At 42.9% G+C, this 19,625-nt stretch overlaps 1 protein-coding gene across 2 annotated transcripts in view; it reads left to right on the plus strand.

Moving 5' to 3' along the window:
• The window catches only part of SHB (SH2 domain containing adaptor protein B), an 83,646-nt gene that overhangs the window by 51,986 nt on the left and 12,035 nt on the right, over positions 1–19,625 (plus strand). The window contains exons 6-7 of one of the 2 annotated variants that reach the window (XM_032675591.1): positions 6,555–6,778; positions 7,832–7,885. In XM_032675591.1, the coding sequence (XP_032531482.1) occupies positions 6,555–6,738 (184 nt within the window). In that variant the 3' untranslated portion in view covers positions 6,739–6,778; positions 7,832–7,885. Of the gene's footprint in view, positions 1–6,554; positions 6,779–7,831; positions 7,886–19,625 lie in introns of those variants that run through there. The other variant, XM_032675592.1, reaches the window with a different exon arrangement.

The raw sequence follows: 19,625 nt of genomic DNA on the forward strand, positions 1-19,625 counted from the left end.
TTTTATGAAGCTTTCCGAAAGCGCTATATGCCTTTGCTAACCTGTTGTCTATCTCTCTGTCAATCTTACCATCCGAGGAGATGAGGCTACTTAGGTAATTAAACTGCTGAACTGATTTGAGCTCTGATTGGCCAATGGTGATGTGGGGATGATGGGGGACTTCCTGAGGTGCCGGTTGATAGAGAACTTTGTATAACGGGCACCATGTTCTCTGAGGCTGCCTTCTTTGTGAAGGTGAACTTTGCTGAGAGCAGCAATGTCGATGTTGAGACATGACAGTTCATGGGCAATCAGGGCAGACCGGCGCTCAGGACATCCACTATCTGCAGAATCGAGCATCATTCTGATGTTCCAGCATGCTAGAGTTAATTTGGCTGCACCTTTGGAGGCAGGTGTATATGCCTTTGTCTTTTGATCTTTGTGTGACTGCATTTGTAGATGTCGATACAGGGCTTTGCAAATGCGGGTAAGGCCTTCGAGCCTGCGCAATGGATTTTTTAGATGAGACACAGTATGCTCTGAACTGAGCCCTAAGGTTCACCTGCCGGGGCCGAGCGAACTTGGACAGTGACAGCGAGGTCCCCAGGACGTAGGTTTGATTAGAGTGACCTTCTCTTAGATGGATGGCCTTACAGGGCTGAACAAGCTCCCTCTGCCCGGGTTTGGAGTTGTCCTTCTCTTTTGTGTGTTCTGGACTCCCACTCTTGTCTCCCATGATGGCACTGTCCGCACCGGCGAAGCTCCTTTCCTCTCTCGCTCCTTTCCGCGCCCGGGGCCAAGCCGGGCACACTGCGCCAAGTGCACACGGCCCGGGGCCAACTAGAGACTAATGCAAACCAACATTAAAACAGTCACATAGTAAGTAGTGTATCAGACCTCATCTAAGATTACTTGATAGTGAACAATGTCAGTAACTAAAGAGATTAAAATGTTTTGTTGAAACACCTCTGAAACTCAATAAAATTTTAAATTTAACCTACACCTTACAAGCTGGCTTCAGTTTTCAAAACTAGGTATTGTAGTAGACATTGACCTATTAGAATGCCTACATTACTGTTAATTTTCTTAAACCGAAACAGTCTTTCTGCTGTGCCTTTTGCAACTGATCTTGTCTATCTCGTGTTGGCCTCTTTAGCCACCAGTGCGCCTGTAGCAAATGTGGGTAGAGCCCTTCCCAAATCTTTGTTCGCGAAGCCCAGCCATGAATTTTAGGTTGGGATTATCTCACCAGTGCAAACTGTGAGTAAAAATAGTAGTGGGCATTGCTTTCTGCTCTGTTACATAGTTTCTGCACAATCGTAGCCACTGGAATTACAGAGCTGAATTCAGAGAGGATGGTGTCAGTGACATTGTGATCCTGTGGACTCATAAGCACGCATGTGGTTTCCCTGAATAGTAAAGGGATCAGCAAGCAAAGGTTTTTTTGTCAACATGATCTGTGGAAGCGGTCCTGATTTCCGAAGCTAGGTACATAGACTTTGAGTGTTTCTGGATTTTGGATAAATGCTGGACTTGCACCTTTGAGTTGATTTAAAACACACAATATGTTCTTGTAAGTAACTCTTGTGATGTTGTAAAAACTACAAGTTTCTTCCTGTCAATATAATTTGTAAAGAGGTAGTGGGATTTTTGATGGCTCTCTAAATCAGCGATTCAATAAAAATACTTAAAAGTGTATTACTAGTCTGCAGTCAGCCTAAGTAGTACTGACAGGTAATAGCCAGGAGGCTGTTAATAGGCAGCAAGGATTCTGTCACTTCTGCAGAGTGCCAACAAGCTAAACATCCTCACTACCTTCAAAGCAGCAGATAGGAGCTGATTATAGAGAATGGAGCCTGGGCTCAGTAAGGTGATCTTCACATCTTGGTTGCAAATGAACACTACTATCTCTTGCTTGTAGGGGAAGAGACATTGTTTACTTTACCATGGAGACAGTGTCTGCCAGAGGTAGAATGATGGCACTGTGTATTCTGTGCTTGAAAAAGCAGAGCTGAAACAGAAAAAGCAGTAGACAGGGCAGCCCCTGAATGCCTCCAGTAAAGGATTTTTCGAAGTTTTTTTCATCTGGGGGGAAAAAAGTGAGTTTTTATTTTTCAGAGGAGGTTTTAATTTATTTCTTTGTTGCTGTAGATTGACATGAAACATTATAGGTTTTGTTCAAAGTGACAGCATGTAATATAAATCAAAATCATGAATTGGAAAAGCATTTCAGAATGGAAAAACAACACAATATGTGTTTCCTACATTGCTAGAATGTTTTTTTTTCTGATGTTACTGCAAAGCTATTGCTTCTTTTTCCTTGTTCAAGTGACATTTCATCAAAATTAATGCAGAAAATCTGTTCTGACAAAACAGCACTTTCCTCAGCAAAACCAGTTTTCAGAAGGCTTGGCCAAACTTTCTGATTGTGAACATAAATGATGTTTCAAAGCCATTAACATTTTCTGGAAAAAAAAATACTAGGTTTAATACCTAATTAATATTTATTTAATGTTCTTTTATCACACTTCAGGCATAAGATCAAAAAAACCCAAAGTCTGTTTAGCTGTCTGCACAATTCCTTTCCCATCCTCACTGGATTTTGAAAACTGAAGGAAAACGTGTGGGAAAGTTGTAATTCAAAGTCACTTGGTTTTATGGTTCTGTTGCCAAACATTTTAAACAAGGTGTGACTGTTAGTCATATATCAAGTATTGTGTCTGTGTAAACATCTGTGCTTGAGAGTTCCAAAGCAATTTGGGGCAGGGATTAGCAACTAGCAATTCTCTCCTTCTGTATTTGAAACTCATGGGAATGGTTGCAAAAAGGAAAAAGAGAGAATAAAATAGAAGGGAAGAGCAGTAGCAGTGTTTTGTCAGTGGTTTCCCTCAATTGAACTAAAAGTTGCAACATTTGAGAAACTGCAGTGACGTTCAGAATTCATGAAGTAGCAGTATCACATCTTAGGTCAGGTCCCAGCATCTTCTCTTGCAAAACACGTATGTCTCATCTCTTCTAGATACTGGCTGTCATCGGTGTTCACATATGTGAATTTGGGATTGTCATTTAGGTTCTCTTCTTTGAAAACCTTGGGCCTGGCAGGTTCTAATAGGTATTGCTGCTGAAAGAACTGAGAAATCAGCATTCCAAAACCAAGTCTTCTCACTGTCAGGCACTTGTTCAGGTAGACTCCAACAGTGCTTCAAGACCTAAGCAGAAACTGATTTACAACCAGTTCAGCCATGAGGCTTTTTCCCCTTTGCTACCTGAAATTTCAGTAATGTCTTTGCGTACTAAAATCAGAGCTTAAATCGAAAGAATTTGGAGGACAGGAAGAGGGAGGAATATGACTTCCAGGTTCCTTTCTAACAGTGTCCCTTTAATCCTGGTCACTGGTCTAGCAGCAGTAGTACTGTTAATCAAGGGTAGGTGCTTTCTGCCCTTACCAGTTACTAAAGACACTGATTCTCTGAGTCCAGGCATACTAGAAGAGGGGAGTCTGTGACAGAAGGACAAACTTCAAGGGCAAATAGAGAAAGAGAAACAGCACAGAAGAATCCTTAGTGTAGATGTGAACAGTTTCAAATCTTATACAGTTGGAAGTGTTTAATTCAAGGGCATGGTTTCGAGGTGCTAAGCTGACTTTCTTCCAACTTAATTTGTTCTTCATTCTAGAAGACAAGAATTGTCTGGTTTGATATTTCTACTTGCAGCTAGTGACAGATCAGTTCACTTGGAACAAGGAAGGCACATAGCAGATTCACAATGTAATTTTTGGAAACTAAGAGAAGGCAGAAAGGGAGTAAAGGAGGAAAGTATTTTACACAAAATACTATGAAGACCTACAAAAGGGAAACTCTAGATTTTAATCTGCTCTAACTGTGAATGCTGACGAAACACCACATTTGCTGAAGTGGAGAAGATACAAAGGGGGTAGGACATGAGACAGTATGCAGGTGGGAAATAACTGCTTTTCAACAATCAAAATCTTAGGTTAGGTGGCCATCCATGTCCTCACAGTTTACCAACAGACTGTATTGAAAAGAAAATGGGAACTAGTGCTTGACTGAGACCTGTTAAGAGATGTCACTGAATAATCAGAGGAGATGAGAATGAAGATGACTGAATAACTGCATGAAGACAACCTCACAGTTTTGAATCTGCACATGACCAGTTGGCAGTTGAATCATCTGGGATATTCCACAGAGATCCTGGTTAGCAGTTAGTTTTAACAGAAAAGCTGTGTGCAAATAAAATGTTGAGCTTTGTTAGTCTTAGGCAGTCAGCTTTTGATGGCTAAATGAGCGAAATGTCACATTACCTTTTACTCATCTTCACAATCAGTGTGGTCTTTCAAAAGGCTGACCTGTCATGATATGGCAGAGATGGGGTTTTTTTGATTTGTATAATTTTGGCAGTCACAGACATCATATACTGTAAGCTCATTGACTGTGGGATACTCTTAGAGAAGCAATGGGTGTCTGTCATGAATATATGGCTTGTAGCAGTTTGTTCACATTAGATGTGTTGTCTTCCATTTTTAAAAAGGACAGAAAGTGTCTTTGCACTAAAGTGTGCTAAAGTGCACTTCTGTTCTCTAATCCTTGCTATATTTCTAAACTTAGCATGCACCTGCAATTCCATAGTTTATCTGCACACTTTTAAGGCATGCTGTAGCAAAGCTGATGCATAGGGAACTGGAGAAAGAAAACAATACCTTTGTCCTCATAATAAGTGTTCATGGATAAGTCACTCTTATTTAAGGGGAATAATTTGGAGAGCAATTATGACTTGAGGGATATATTTTTCCACTAAGAAATTGATATTTAAAGCAAGATTTTAAGCATGTAGAGCTATAATTACATTGCCTTCAGTGTTTTCTGCCCCCCCAGGAAGGTTCACTTCATCAGAGAATTGTTGAGTACATCTGAAAGATACGAGCTTGGTTATGCTACAGGTATTTCCAGAGGGAGTGCTCCACCTGCTAACTAGAAAATGGCATATTTTAGATAAGCTGTTTTTAACACGGCATGATTTGTTTTCCGACTGTGGCTTTCTGTGTCATCTTAAATTGTGGGGGTTTTGCTGACATAGACCAACTCCAGTTTTAACACTATTGCCTTTGCCCCTGGACACACTTGGAAGAGACAATGGCTTGGAGCGAGAAAGTTAGGGATTGGGGGACATCAAGCAAGCTGTAAAAACCCTCTAGGCCTCAGCTAACATCTTGCAGTGTAGGAGCTGCTCCTTGCTCTTGTGTTGTTGGGGCTAAACTCTGCACTCTAAAAATAGCCTATATGTCATCCAGAAGACAGCAGACACTGAAGGGTCACTTCTGGGAAGAGTTAGGTCAGCTTTACCACCTGCTGTACTGTATGGCAGGGTGGGTTCTGCCCGTCAGAGTGGCATTGTGTTGGATGGGTTGCTTTGGCAGGAGCAGGCAGGGCAGTTGCCATGCCTCTCTTCTCTTACCTGTGCAATCATGAGCCTTCCCTCAGCATGACAGTGCACTGTGCAGGCAGGCTGGTTATCCAGGAATTTATTGCTTGTGCTGTGGAAGTCACACCATGGTCTCTGCCTGCAGAAAGACTGCAGGATAGCAGCCTGTGCTCAGAACAGTGCAGCATTATGCTTATCTGGGGAAGTTTTTCCAGCTGAAACCACCAGATTATGCACAGAGACATGTTCTGGGCACTTATTGCCACGGTGGGATGGGTAAGGTCTGTCCTGAGGCCTCTGTAGGATAGAATGGGACAGGTCTTGCCTAAGCTGAGCAAGGCTCGTGGCCAGCTTGTGTCTACAAAGGGACCCTCAGGCCTCTGACAGGCCAACACCAATGATATATTTGGATCCAAAAGTAATGATTAGCTATAGTGAAAATAAGTGTTCATAGGAAAACATTGATGGGGCTGGGAGGGGGGTGGGGCATGAGTGAGGAAAGGGATTGTCTTCTGGCACACGTGTGGATCAATTCTGGGGTGACGCAGCCTTACACTTGGATCCAGGCAGCATAGGTGCTGAGAACAAAATACTGCCTTAGCCTGCCTTTGTGTTGGACTGTCCGTGGGGATTTGCAGCTAGCAGTCACTCTGTCAGTCTGGCCACTGTCTTGGCCTGTGAGCCAGCAACTACTTGCATTTTGTTCTCCTACATCATGAGGAGAGCCTGTCATGGTGCTGCTTCCCTATGCACAAGCATGAACTAATGTGGGGAATCTCGGCTGGACCGAGACCCCTGATATAGAACAAAAAGGTGACTGAGAATGGAGGCCTTGGTCCTGACAACATGTTGATGTGCTCTGAGAAGAAGAGAAAAACATCAGGAGAAAGCTGTCCCATGAGAACAAGGACTTATTTTGAACAGAGTGGCTGAGAAAAATATAAACATTAAAGGAAAACAAGAACAGATGTGCAGAGATGTTGTGAGAATGTAGAACTAAGAAAGTCCACCTATCAGTTGTAATAATTATGGTTTGTGTATTTGAGTTGACCTATCTGTGTAATATACATATGCCTAAAGAACTGTATTTAAAGAGCTGTAAACTGCAGCAAACTAACACTTTACTTTTCTTGCAGGAGCAGTCAAGGTTTTATGCATATGAAATTGATGAAAACCAAAGAGAAATACATCCTGGGCCAGAACAGCCCTCCCTTTGACAGTGTTCCTGAAGTCATCCACTACTACACCACAAAAAAGCTGCCTATCAAAGGAGCAGAACACTTGTCCTTGCTCTACCCTGTGGCTGTGCGGACACTCTAATAACCTAGTCTCACCCCTTCCTGTGGATGGGAGGTGAGAGGTAAGATGGGTTGCACTGAATTCATTGCCAGAATTCAGAGTTTGAATCTATGATGGAGAGTGGCAGCGTTTAGTCTTGTGAATGTGGGGTCTCTGCAGAGTTGCATATGGGACCGTGTGTATGATACTCTTGTGCTGAAGCATGCCTCTAGAACTGTGTTGCTACGTAAGAGAAAGAAAACTTATTTTAGTGCAGGGAGAGCAGATAACCTTCCCAGACCTTCTTTGTGAATGAAAGTGCTTCCCAACAAAAGTTGCTCCTTCATGTTTTGAGAAGAACCAACAAGTTCTTCTCAGCAATAAAAAACAATAAAACAGCTTCTATTCTCTTGCTACCCTGAGAAACTTCTTCATGAGAAAGAGTAAAGTACTCTGAGGGATCCTAGCGTGTTCTTGATGGACCTGAGAAGGAGCTGCTTAGCAGACAAGTCTCTGGCTCTGGTCACTTAGATTGATGGGTTTGGGATTTTTCAGTGCAGTTTCTTGGGGTAGTCAAATGTTGAACTCCTATTACACACATATATTAGGAAAGGGTTCGGAGGATACCGAAATCTGAAACCATAACACCATTGAAAGCTCAACAAAACTGATATTTATTACAAAGGAGTGGCCAAAGTAAACAGGAACCCGAGAGAAAGAGAAACCAATGAGGAAATATGACCCTACTCACTCAGGCGTCATTCATGGGGTATCTTACCAACTCCAAATACCATAAAATCCTCTGCAGCAGCTGTGTTTTTTGGAGGGTTAGCAGGCTCACACGTAGCAGGCGTCCCTGCTAAAGACAGCTTGGTCCTTCATGTGGAGCAAGCTTACCCAAAAAATGAGCTGTCTGCTTTTATACAATCAACTGATTATGTCTACCTAGGCAGGGTGTGGCCAGCACCACCCCACCAGAGGTATTCAGTCCCACTCCCTTGGTTATGTGCATCACTTCAGCACATGAGTGAGAACTTTGGAATTTCCCTTCCACATGCGCACTATGTTTCGGGGGTCTTTCCTAATTGAGTCAGGGGTCGTTACTTCATCTCCTCCTCTTTGGTTTCTCCTTCAGATGTCCTTGGCAGACGATGAACCAATCACAGAACATCAAATTAATACGGTTTATACAAAAAGCTCTCAAAAGGACCAAGTTCCCGTTTTATCAGTGGACTTGACAGGGAAAATATGAACTCTTACAGGTGGCTGGGCCAAAAGTATCACCATCCCTGATACAACACACAATCTTAAAGTAATTTTGTGAGAGTGAATCACGGTCAATTACTTATGAATAGGGGATGTAATTAAACAGTAGTTATATATTTTTATCCTTTTTGGTACAATAATCTCTTAATGTTTACTGTCTTCATTTGCAAGTTCATTCGTGGGTACAGGCAGCTACTTCTGTTTGGGGCAGTTATACCATAATGTTTTAAGTAGTTAGGATAAGTCAATTTGATATGTGGGTTACTATTTATGCATGAGGGTGGTCAAAGGCTTTTATAAAGCTTTAGTAGGCAAAATCTTCACTTACTCATTCATCTGGATCAAACGGGTGTCCTACTGATACAGCAGACTAACATGTGTGTGTCACACTGCCTTTCCACGAGATAGCTTTTGCAGCTGTGAGAACTGTGATATGTAGCAGAGCAGAATTTGTTTTTCTGGTCTACCAAACCATTCTTAAAACACAGCCCCTTTGACACATACCTTCTGGCCAGTGTTCTTTTTCACCATGAGCAGAAGCCTCCTGCTGTATTTGAGTCACTGTGAGCCAGAAGTACTGTAGAAGCTGCTCTGTGTCTTAGTCCTGCCAGCTCATTGCCTTTCCACTTGAGACATATTTTCTACATGTTCTGTGTGCTCATTGAATGAGATAAGTGAAAAATTATAGTTGTGCACAAGTTGGAACTGGGGAATCAATAGCCTTATAGTCCTCGTGTTGAACCATCTCCCACATATGTCTAGAATGTCATGCATTAACCCATCAGCTGTTATAGTAGCAAACTGGTTGTATGCAGGTTATGTATTTTACAGACTGCAATAGGACTGTGAAATTGTGTGCTATTTAATTCAGCTTTCTTAGCTACTACTATTTTTTATGTATGCTTAGAAAGAAGTGCAAATCTGAAAATTGTAATGGAATAACCACTTACTGCCTGTAAAAGTAGTGCTTCATTGTATTGTCTAATCTGATAAGAATCTCAAGGATGACCCATGTAATATCACCGGTGCTAAATGTTCTGTTTCCTTTTAAGCCTGCCTTATTCTTTATGTGACATCCAATGCAGATTGAACAGGAGTGGATCACATGTATGTGAATAGTGTCATTCTGTGCAGCAACGGTAGTGGGTCAGACTGTCCCTGTCTCACCCAGAATCTGAAGCTGCATTGGAATAGGTTCTCTGGTTTTCCAAGAGAAGGGTGACACAACAGAGAACAAAGAGACAACAATCTTCTCCAAGTGAAACTAAACACCCCCTTTTTCATGTACTCACTTACATACATTTTTTATTTGCCTAAAGTCTTTGCAGAACTCTTTATTGTCTTAACATCACCCAGTTGACAGGAGCATACAGGCACTTTTAAGTTAGCATATTCTCTCAGTAGAGTAGGAGTTTATGAAGGTGGCAGAGCTCACACAGATTAGGAATCAGGTGTCATCTGCTCTGAGTCCTTGTGGGCTCTGGCAACACTATCATGCCCTTTGGCACAGAAACATGTCATCTTTCTTCCTTTGCATGTTGAATCTGGCATTGTTTCTGTTCCATGGTCTGCTTTTCTTCTTCTTTAAAGGAAAAAAGAGTATGCCCCTACTCTGTCTAAAAGCAGTTACAAGTAGAAACCAACAGCATCATTAACCAAGGCCTTGCCTGGCTTCCTTAAGCACTTTGTCTTTAATTCATGGGGATAACTATTGTGTCAGACCTGTCTTGTCAGGGGTCTGATCAAATGTCAAATGAAGCCAGCAGGTGCCATTTTATTGCTGTCTGCAAATTTTGGGTTGGGATCCATTGCTTCATACAAATGTGTATACAGCTTATTACAGCTTCAAGGATCAGATCAAGGTTCTTTGTTCAGCAAGAAGAAATCATCTCAAAAGTATTGGTTGTCCATGGGAAGGTTTTTTATTATTTTTCTAAAAGACTTCTAGAAAGTACTGAGTAATTGCAGAATAAATAAAACCAGGATTTTGTTTGCACTGTAATGTTGTCTTTGTTTATTTAAGTGATTGTATGATATTTTTCCAGTGAAGGAATATTCTTCCCAGATTTTTTAATGTACAGTGAAAATGCAGTGTGGTAACAGTGTGTAGTATTGCATTTAGGTGGAAGATTTTGTAGCAATGATGCCTATATAGCACATTAAAAGTTTATTTTAAAAAAAAATATAAACCTCTCTCTTTTCTTCCTCTGATTGTCATTGTGTACTCAGGTTGCCATGAACAGCTAATAACTGAAGCGGCCTTTCAGAACAACTTGTGTTTGTGTGTCTTAACTGTGTTGTGAAAGTAATCATTAGGTTATAATCTGCTTTGGAGTCTGGAAAATCATATGTCTCAGTTCTGCCCTGACTAATTCTCTTGATAATGTGCACCTTTACAAGGGCTGACATGGGTGCTTGTGTGAATGACATTGCTGGTGGTGTCCAAGGAATCCATTTATTGCTGCTCACAGCATAACACTGGTGAGTCACTTTTTGCAGACTTTTTGCAGAGGTGTTAATTAGGCTTCTATTTTAATGAGTATTTCACAGCTTGATGAAAGCTGTGAACATCTGTATGACGGGTAGGAGAGCTCTAGTGGCCAAGATTACATTTCACAGGTCCTTTCATAATTGGAAAAACCATTCAGGTTTGTGGAAGTACAGTCATCACCATGGTTTCTGTATTTGATAACATATTATTCTCTTACTCTGAAATTAAGTCTTTAGAGACAGGATGCAAAGTGCAGGGCTGTCTTATGTGCAAAGGTACAAACCGCACATTTTCAGCTTCTCAAAGAACATGACCTTAACCTGTGTTCTGAGGAAAACTTGAAGAATGACGCACTTGTGTGCTGCTTCTCAGCATTCCAAAGAGGGTCACACTGTGCACTTCATCGTGGTGTCATGGCTCAAGGTGGCAACACAAACACTGTGTGGGATTGTTGGTGGAGTGTGCTGGTATCATCTTTTATACAGGCTCTGATTCCATTTTGACTCTGCTATGTGCTAAGCTATACTCTGGTGTACTCGGTCCTCTGCTGCTCTAAGTTATTCATGCTGTCCTCAGGTTGTACTTAAAGTGATGCCTGAGCAGAACAAGCGAGATCTTAACACTTGTTTAAATAAATAAATCAAAAAAACCTCACCTAACACACTGCTGCACTATCTCCCCGCAGAGGAGAGAAAACAAAACAGAAATGACACAGACCTCTCTGCACTCCTGGTCTGAGCAAGAGGTGAAAGAAGTTAAACGTTGGGGATCAATTGTTTTTCATACATTCTTTCTTTTGTAATGATCTGCAGTGATCCCACATAAAACACTGCAGATTGCTTCCTTCTGTTACTTATTGCTGAAGTGCACAGCAGCTGAACAAAGTTGTTGATCTGAAATAAAGCAAATAGAAGTCCTGCTGTAAAAGGATGTTTATATGTTGCAAGGGATGACAATGTACAAAATCCCTTTTTCTGCAGCATTGATTTCCTGTCTCAGGGCTTGACCTTACATTGAGAACTATGTATGTACAATTCAGAGTTGCTGTGGTGACTTCAGTGCTCTGTACCTTGTGTTTAGTTCAGTCACAAGATTAGTCCAAACATTGCCTGTGCTTTCAGGCTCCCTGGATTGCATTTATTGCTGCTGACAGTTCCAAGACACAAGCCTGAGGAAGCTTGTTGGCAAGTTGACCATAATAGCCTGCTCCCCAAGTCTGCCTCCAAGAAGCAGTGGTTCTAGCCATGGTAGAAATATCAACAGGATGGTTGGAAACTTACTCAGTTGCAAAAGTCATGGGGATGACTGAAACATGATAAGAACATGGAATTAGTCTATAGGAAGAGTTCCAGGATTGTTTATAGAATAAGGGCTAGATTGTGTGTCAGGCGGGCTGAGCCTTGCTGAAATTTAGCTATGAAAGAATAGAGAAGAATAAGGGAACCATTTAAGAGTAAACAACTTGTTAACTGCTATGAAAGTTGCAAAAGTGTCATGGGGAAAATCTGGAGATACTTTCAGAAGGGGCACACTGTCAATGCCAGTGAGGCAAGACCCAAGTCTGAGACACCAAGAGAATTTGGATAAGTCTATCGGGAATCAGGCATTCTCTACCAGTCTCTAACTCATATTGCGTAGGGTCTCTCAAGAGAGACACAGAAGAGACCTACAAGAGATAGCCTAGAGGAAGAGATTATGAGGAGAGACCAGAGAAACTTGAGGAGAATGCAAAAGACTCAGAAGAGGCCTCAAGCAAAACCCTGGAGAGTAAAAAGGGAGTTTACAGGAGTGCCTTGGGAGAAACAGAGGGGGCCCTACATCCTTACAGACAACACACAGTAGGGCTGGAACTGCTGCACTGACCCTCCTGACTTCTCTCACGGACCATCATGTGGTCTCCCACACAGGACAAGGAAGTTATGTCAGGCACCACTACACAGACCAAACCAACTTCTCCCCGGGACTGCCCCGTGGAACTGGACGGTCATGTTACTCATTGTTGACATCACACATATCCGTGTGTAGAGTGGTTTTGGATCTGACTCCATTTAGACTCTACACTTTCAATTTGCTCTTCAACTGCAAAAACCAGCCCTGCGCTCCCTGTTCCTTAATAATTATTTTCAAATGCAAAGTTATGTGATATAATTGTATTAAATCATAATGAAAGGATTCTGGTTAGTAACTTCATATGGCCAGGATGGACTGTGTTTTCAACCTGAGTATTATCAGCTCTGTGAAAGTAAGGGCCACCTAAACAATGTCTTTGGTTTTTGTTGTTCATAACCTCCATTCAGCACAAACAGAGTAGATTTTCTCTGACATCATCTTATTAATTACCTCCACTAATTAGTTTCATTAATTGAGATGTTGGTCTTTAAGATTTTGTCATCTGTCTGTTATGTCCATACACAGAGAATGTTCTTAATTCTGTATAACTATAGAATCATTTAGGTTGGAAATGACCCTTAAGGTCATTGAGTCCAACCATTTAACCTAGCACTGCCAAATCCACCTTTAAACCATGTTCTTAAGTGCCTCATCTTTTAAATATCTCCAGTGACAGTGACTGAATCACTTCCCTGAACAGCCTGGTCTATAATTGACAACACTTTGGTAAAGAAATTTTTCCTAATATACAATCTAAACCACTCCTTGTGCAACTTGAGCTTGTTTCCTCTCATACTCTCCTTTGTTACTTAGGAGAAGAGGCTGACATCCCCCTCACTACAGCCTCCTTTCAGGTAGTTGCAGAGAGGGAAAGTTTCCCCCTGACCCTCCTTGTCTCCAGGCTAAACAACCTCAGCTCTCTCAGCCACTCCTAATCAGGCTTGTGCTCCAGACTCTTCACTGGCTTTGTTGTGCTTCTCTGGACTTGCTCCAGCACCTCAATGTCTTTCTTGTAATGAGGGGCACAGAACTGGACAGAAAACTCAAGGTGCAACACGACTAGTGCCGAGCACAGAGGCACAATCCCTGCCTTGGTCCTGCTGGCCACACTATTGCTGATACAGGCCAGGATGCCACTGGCCTTCTTGGGCACCTGGGCACACTGCTGGCTCATGTTCAGCTGGCTGTTAAATCAGCACCCACATGCTTTACTGCCAGGGAGCTCTCCAGCCACTCAGCCCCCAGCCTGTGGCACTGCATGGGGTTGTTGTGACCCAAGTGCAAGATCTGGCACTTGGCCTTGTTGAACCTCATACCGCTGGCCTTGGCCAGTCTTTCTGCCCTCCAGCTGATGGACAGTCCCTCCAAACTTGGTGTTGTTTGCAAGCTGACTGAAGGTGAACTTGATCTACTCGTCCAGATCATCAGTTAAGCTGTTGAAATAGAACTGGCACCAAAACTGAGCCCTGGGGAAAAGTGCTTGCGGCCGACTGCCACCCGGATGTAACTCCATTCACCACCACTCTCCAGGCCCAACTGTCCAGCCAGTTTATTACCCAGCAAACAGTGCACCCATCCAAGCCATGAACGGCCAGTCTCTCCAGGAGAATGCTGTGGGAAAAGGTGTCAAAGGCTTTACTAAAGTCAAGGTAGACAACATTCATAGCCTTATCCTTATCCACTAAGTAGGTCACCCTGTCACAGAAGCAGATCAGGTTAGTCAAGTAGCACCCAGCCACGCTGGCTGAGCCTAATCCCCTGGTTGTTTTGTACATGCTGTGTACAAAGATCACTCAAGCTGATCTGCTCCATGACCTTCCCAGGCAGACAGGCCTTTAGTGCCCCCTCCAGCCCTTGTAGATGGGCATCACATTAGCTAACTTTTAGTCAAGTGGGACTTCCCCGAGTAGCCAGGGCTGATGTTAAATGATTGAAAATGCCTCAGTGAGCCCTTCCACCTCCTCCCTTGGTATCCTTGAGTGGATCCCTTTTGATCCCATAGACTTTGGTGTGTCTAAGTGACGTGCAGGTTTCTAACTCTTTCCAGTTGGATTATGAGGGCATCATTCTGTTCCCCATCTATGTCTTCCAGCTCAACAGATGTATTTATAGAAACATTTTGGTTTTTACTGCAGTTGCCAAATTAAGTTGTAACTGGGCTTTGGCCCTTTTTTATTTTCTCTCCATATAAACTCACAGCATCATTGTAGTCTTCCTGAGTGGACTGCCACTTCTTTCAAAGGTCATAAACTCTTTTTTTTTCCTGAGTTACAGTCAAAACTCTCTGTTCAGACTGGTTTTCTTCCCCGTACCCTGCAACCTCTCTTTTCTGACACAGGGACAGTGCTCCCACACCTTTAAGATTTTGTTGTTGGAAGGTATCCAGCCTGCCTAGATTCCTTTGCCCTTTAAGACAGCACAGAATCACAAAATCATTTAGATTGGAAAAGACCTCTGAGATCACTGAGTCCAACCTTTGACTGATCACAGCCTTGTCAGCTAGACCTTGACACTAAGTGCTGTGTCAGTCATTTCTTGAACACCTCTAGGGACTGTGACTCCATCACCTCCCTGGGCAGTCCATTCAGATGTTTAACAACCCTTTCCATGAACAGATTCCTCCTGATGTCCAACCCGAATCTCCCCTACTACAGCTTGAGGCTATCTCCTCTCATCCTGTCACTGGTTGCCTGGGTGAAGAGGCTGACCCCCAGCTCCCTACAACCTCCTTTCAGGTAAGGTCACCCCAACTCTCGTCTCCAGGCTAAACAACCCCAGCTCCCTGAGCTGCTCCTAATAGAACTTACCTTTTAGACCTTTCACCAGCTGCATTGCCCTTCTCTGGACTCACTCCAGCACGTCAATGTCTTTCCTGAAGTGCCTCCCAAGGGGTTCTGTCAACTAGGCCAAAGTCTGCCCTCCAGAAGTCCGAGGTAGTGATTCTACTAACCACATCCTTATTTCTCTGAGACTCAAAAACACTTGTCACCCTCTAGCCATTAGTTGCACCAATTTTGCTGTTATTAAGGCTGTTCTTCACCTCTGTTAAACAAATTAAGCAGTCCCTTCCCTTATTTGTCTTTTATGCTGTCACTGTGTGACTGCCTGAATTATTCTGATTTCAAGGTGCTGAGTATAAGCTGAATTAAAGAGTTTGAGTTGCAGAGTCCAGGGTCTGCTCTGTCACTAAGAGGAGCTGTGGTGAAGAAAGCTAAAAATGAGAGCATGTCCCTCTTTCACTTGGAAAGCTGCTTTTAAGCTGAGAATTTACTGCTGGCCGTACTGTGCTACGTATCACAGCTTTGTAGTAGTTACACCTGTGTACTTCATTGCTCTGTACCACCTTGATTCTAATCCTGGCCTGTTGGTTTGGTTTCCAGGCTTAACTTCGGGCCTGCCGTGTCACTGTGCACCTGCTGTTTTACCACAAGACAGAGAGTGACTTGCTGACTCAGAATAATGCCTAGAACAAACAAACAAACCAAAACAAAGAACCCAACAAAACAAAAACAAAACCCCCACCACTGACCAACCAAAAAAAACCCAAACAAACAAAAAAACCCAAAACCAAACCCCAAAAAACCACCCACTACCCTGCATACCGTTTCAGTTATATACTGTCTTTCTGTAGAGGTCATGAGAAAATGAGGGGGTTGGAACTTGACAACAAGGATGTCCTTCCCTGGGAGACACTCAAGTTTTACTGGTTATTCTCATGCCCTGGGAGAGGATAGCAAAGCTACTTTTTCCCAGGTGCTGCTGCTCACCACCACTCTGGTTATCTTCCGTGTGTCACATAAAGGGTGTCCCCAAGCATGTTCACCAGACTGGGCATGGTGACCTTCACTTATGGCTGCATTGTAAAGCGTGTTGCTATTGCCCACTAGTGTGCTCAACACCACATTTTGAGCAGACAAAAAATATTCCCTGAGAAGTCATGGATGAGGTAAAGAACTATCAGCTGCCTCTGGGTACAGTCAAGACAGGGAAATTATAAGAACAAGAGCTAGGCCCCATCCCAGCAGTGCTGTCTTCTTGATTCCACCAGATCAAGGAGCAGTGGACAGAACTAGTCCTGCTCTGCATCCTGCTGGAAGAGTGACGTGCCCATGCACAGGGGAACCACTTCCACAGAAGAAAGGCAGAGCCCATTTGCAGACTCTGTCAGCCCTAATGCAGACTGTCAGCTGTCTGTATTAAAGGGCTTTGGGATCTGGTGCTCAGGCATTCTCAGAAAGAGCTGCATAGCTAAGAAGTGCCTGCTGAAAGTATCTGCCTCTCCTGTTCTCCTGGAGAGAGGTGACAGTGTGAAAGGAGAGCACTAACATCTGGATTTGAGTGTTTTTTATCTCCTGTCCCAGGCAGAGGCTCTAGTTCTGCCTAAGCAGGGCAGATGATTTGGATCATTCTTACCTGTGTTCTGGGCTTCCCTGATTTGCATGGGCCTTCTTTGCTAGAGATAATTTGATTTCCACGTCTTGGACATTCCTTCTACCACCTATGTGGGAAGAATGTGAGCTCAAAGACCTCAAACTATAGCAGTGAAATAAAAGCTGTAAAAAACTGAGCTGTGACACCCTATGAGATAGGTGTATCCATGCACTCACAGCTAGGCACACACCTTTCTGGAAGCATAAATTGTTTCACAGCTCTGGAACAATCTTTCAGGCCAGTGTTGTCTCCATGCTCTAGGTGAGAGACTTGCATTTTGCCAACTCTTAAGGAAGAGAAATGTTGAAGTATGGAGCTGTGTCTTTGCCTTGCTAAGCTCCAGGAGATCACTGTGGGACATAAAGCCTTTTTGGGGTCCATCCCCTTGGAGCAGAGAGGTTATAAATAGTCTAGAGCAGGGGTTGCTGAAGCAACACTGCTGTTTGGATACATGGGAATTTTCCAGAGATGCATGAGAAGGGGACATGAGGAAGGACAAAAGGGCATCAAAACTCTTCCACCAAGCAGTGTTTTTGATAGGAAAACAAAAACTACTTTATAGTTGGAAAAGGCAAAGCTGAGTATTTTGGGAAAAATTTCACTGTAAAAATAAAAAAAAAGAAAGAAGAAAAAAATCTTTTGAACTGCAGTGGTGAATTCTGAAAAAGAACAAAGTATCTGCTTTCCAAAAGGCCATTAGCATCCTCATAGGACTTAGTGAAGGATGGATGGAATGTTCTCTGAGCCCCAAAGAGGGAGAGCCAGAAACTTGGCCTTTGTGATTGGGATCTAGCAGCTTAGGAGGTGTCTGAGTGGGAACACTGTGCTCCCACAATAGGGAGCTGCAGCACCAGAGATCAGCAGTGAGAGAGTTGCCCATGAGCCAAGCGGACATGGTAGGGAGCCAAACCGCCACTTGAAGTGGAACTGATAGAACTCCTCCTCTCTTCCTGAGATTGACAGTGCACTGTACTGCCACAGAGCTTCTGTCAGCATTCCCCATAACTGCCTTCTGCTGCAGATTATGGCAGCCTGGAACTTTTCAGGAGGAAGAACAATCTTAGGTCAGACACCTTATGACAGAGTCCTAAGGCCTCTTCCAAAGGCCTCATCAGGTGGCAGCAGCCCCCTTCCCATACATGAAAGTACAGCTCTGGAGGCAGAAGAACCTTAGGTTTGAGTACCAAAAAATGGACTCTCACTTGTCTGAACTGAGAGCCAAACACCCACCTGTATGGCTACTCTCAGGGAAGTGGAAACACTTTGTCCTGAACAGCAACAGCTGAGGTTTTGGGGGTTTTTTTCTGAGTGGCAATAAGCACAGCTGTTTTATCTCCTGCCTTCTGTGGTTCTTGGAATAGGCTGAAATGGGACACTTCATCTTCTGCAAAGGCAGCAAAGGATTACAATGATGGAAGTTATTTTGGTTAGTTGGTTAGGTTTTGTTTGTTTGCTTGTTTATTTAAAGCTTCCCTGTGCAACTATATCAAATGGCTAACTGTATTGTGTCAGTGTCTGTCTGTACGTGGAGGTTGTTTCAGACCAAATTTCAAATGCAGAAGAAAGCATTCAGCAGATAGGAGGCTCAACACAAAATTATTCATCTTGAAACTTTAGCTCCTTTTGTGTCTGTTGAGTTCCTGTTGAATTGTGATTGTCTTTCTGCGTTTCATTGCATCAGCTTCAATTTCTTCTGATTTAACTCTCTGCAAATAAGTGGAATCATACCAGTGGTTATTTTAAAAATGTGAGACTGAACTGAAATAATGCAAATCAGGAACAGCTGCTTTTTGCCTTGTTTCTTCTGAGTTTGTTTTTGTTTGATTGATTGATTGATTGATTGATTGATTGGTGTTGTGTCCAGAATATGTAGTACTGAAGGTGTTATTAGAGAGCTGGAAAGCACAGAACAATGAACACAGCATCAATCGCAATCTTGGCTGCAGGACAGAGCCTTTCCTCACAGCATCAGACATGCTGCAAACTGCTTCATAGAGTTCTTAGACCCAATTCTAGTTACTTCCATTTTCTCAACATTCTACAAAACCCAAAACCTTCCTGAAAACACACCTTACGATGTTATTCTGGGATCACCAAAGCTGCTGAACTGCTGTGTTTTTTACACATTGAGCTGCTGGCTGTCTGCACCTGCATTCTTCTTTCAGTTTTTGTGTCTTCCATTTACAGCTGTGGCCACCCCGTGGCTGAAGAAGGAGGCTCGTTCATGTGCAAAATGAAATTTTCCTGCTTTTAAAGATATGACACATTAACCAAGCCCAAGGCAATAATAGTGGGGATTATGGCAATTTTTTAGGTTAGTTTCATTTAAGCTAAATGTTAACTTAGTGTTCATCATATTGTGATTTTTCTTCATATTGAATTTTCTTGTTACTGAATCCTAGCACTTTGGTTATTGCAACAACAGCAACAAGAAAAATGGAAGATGTGTTTGGCCTGCTTGTGCTCATTTCAGTTTTTACATTTGTTTCCCCAGCTGCATTTCTTCTTTCCTTCCTTCATCTTAATTGCCCACTCCTCTTCCTTCATCTTAATTTCCCATTCCTCTTCCTTTTGTCCACCAACTTGAAAAGCTGAAATCTAACCGTCAAATATTTTGGTTTCTGTTTTGGAAAATTAAAAAAAAAAAACCAAAATACTTTGATGCAAGATGAAAATATTGTTTGGCTGTTGTGGCCAGTCCCAGCATATGTAGTCCTGATGCAGGTAGTCAGACAGTGCAGTCCCCAGGATTCTGAAGGGGCTGAAGCGGCTATGACTGTGTCCTCTCTCTGCCCAGAACTGCTGTCTTGGGTCCTCTGTGGGCCAGGACATTGTTGGGCTGCAGGGGAAG

This window comes from Chiroxiphia lanceolata, chromosome Z (genome assembly GCF_009829145.1).
Source record: "Chiroxiphia lanceolata isolate bChiLan1 chromosome Z, bChiLan1.pri, whole genome shotgun sequence".
Lineage (NCBI taxonomy): Eukaryota > Metazoa > Chordata > Aves > Passeriformes > Pipridae > Chiroxiphia > Chiroxiphia lanceolata.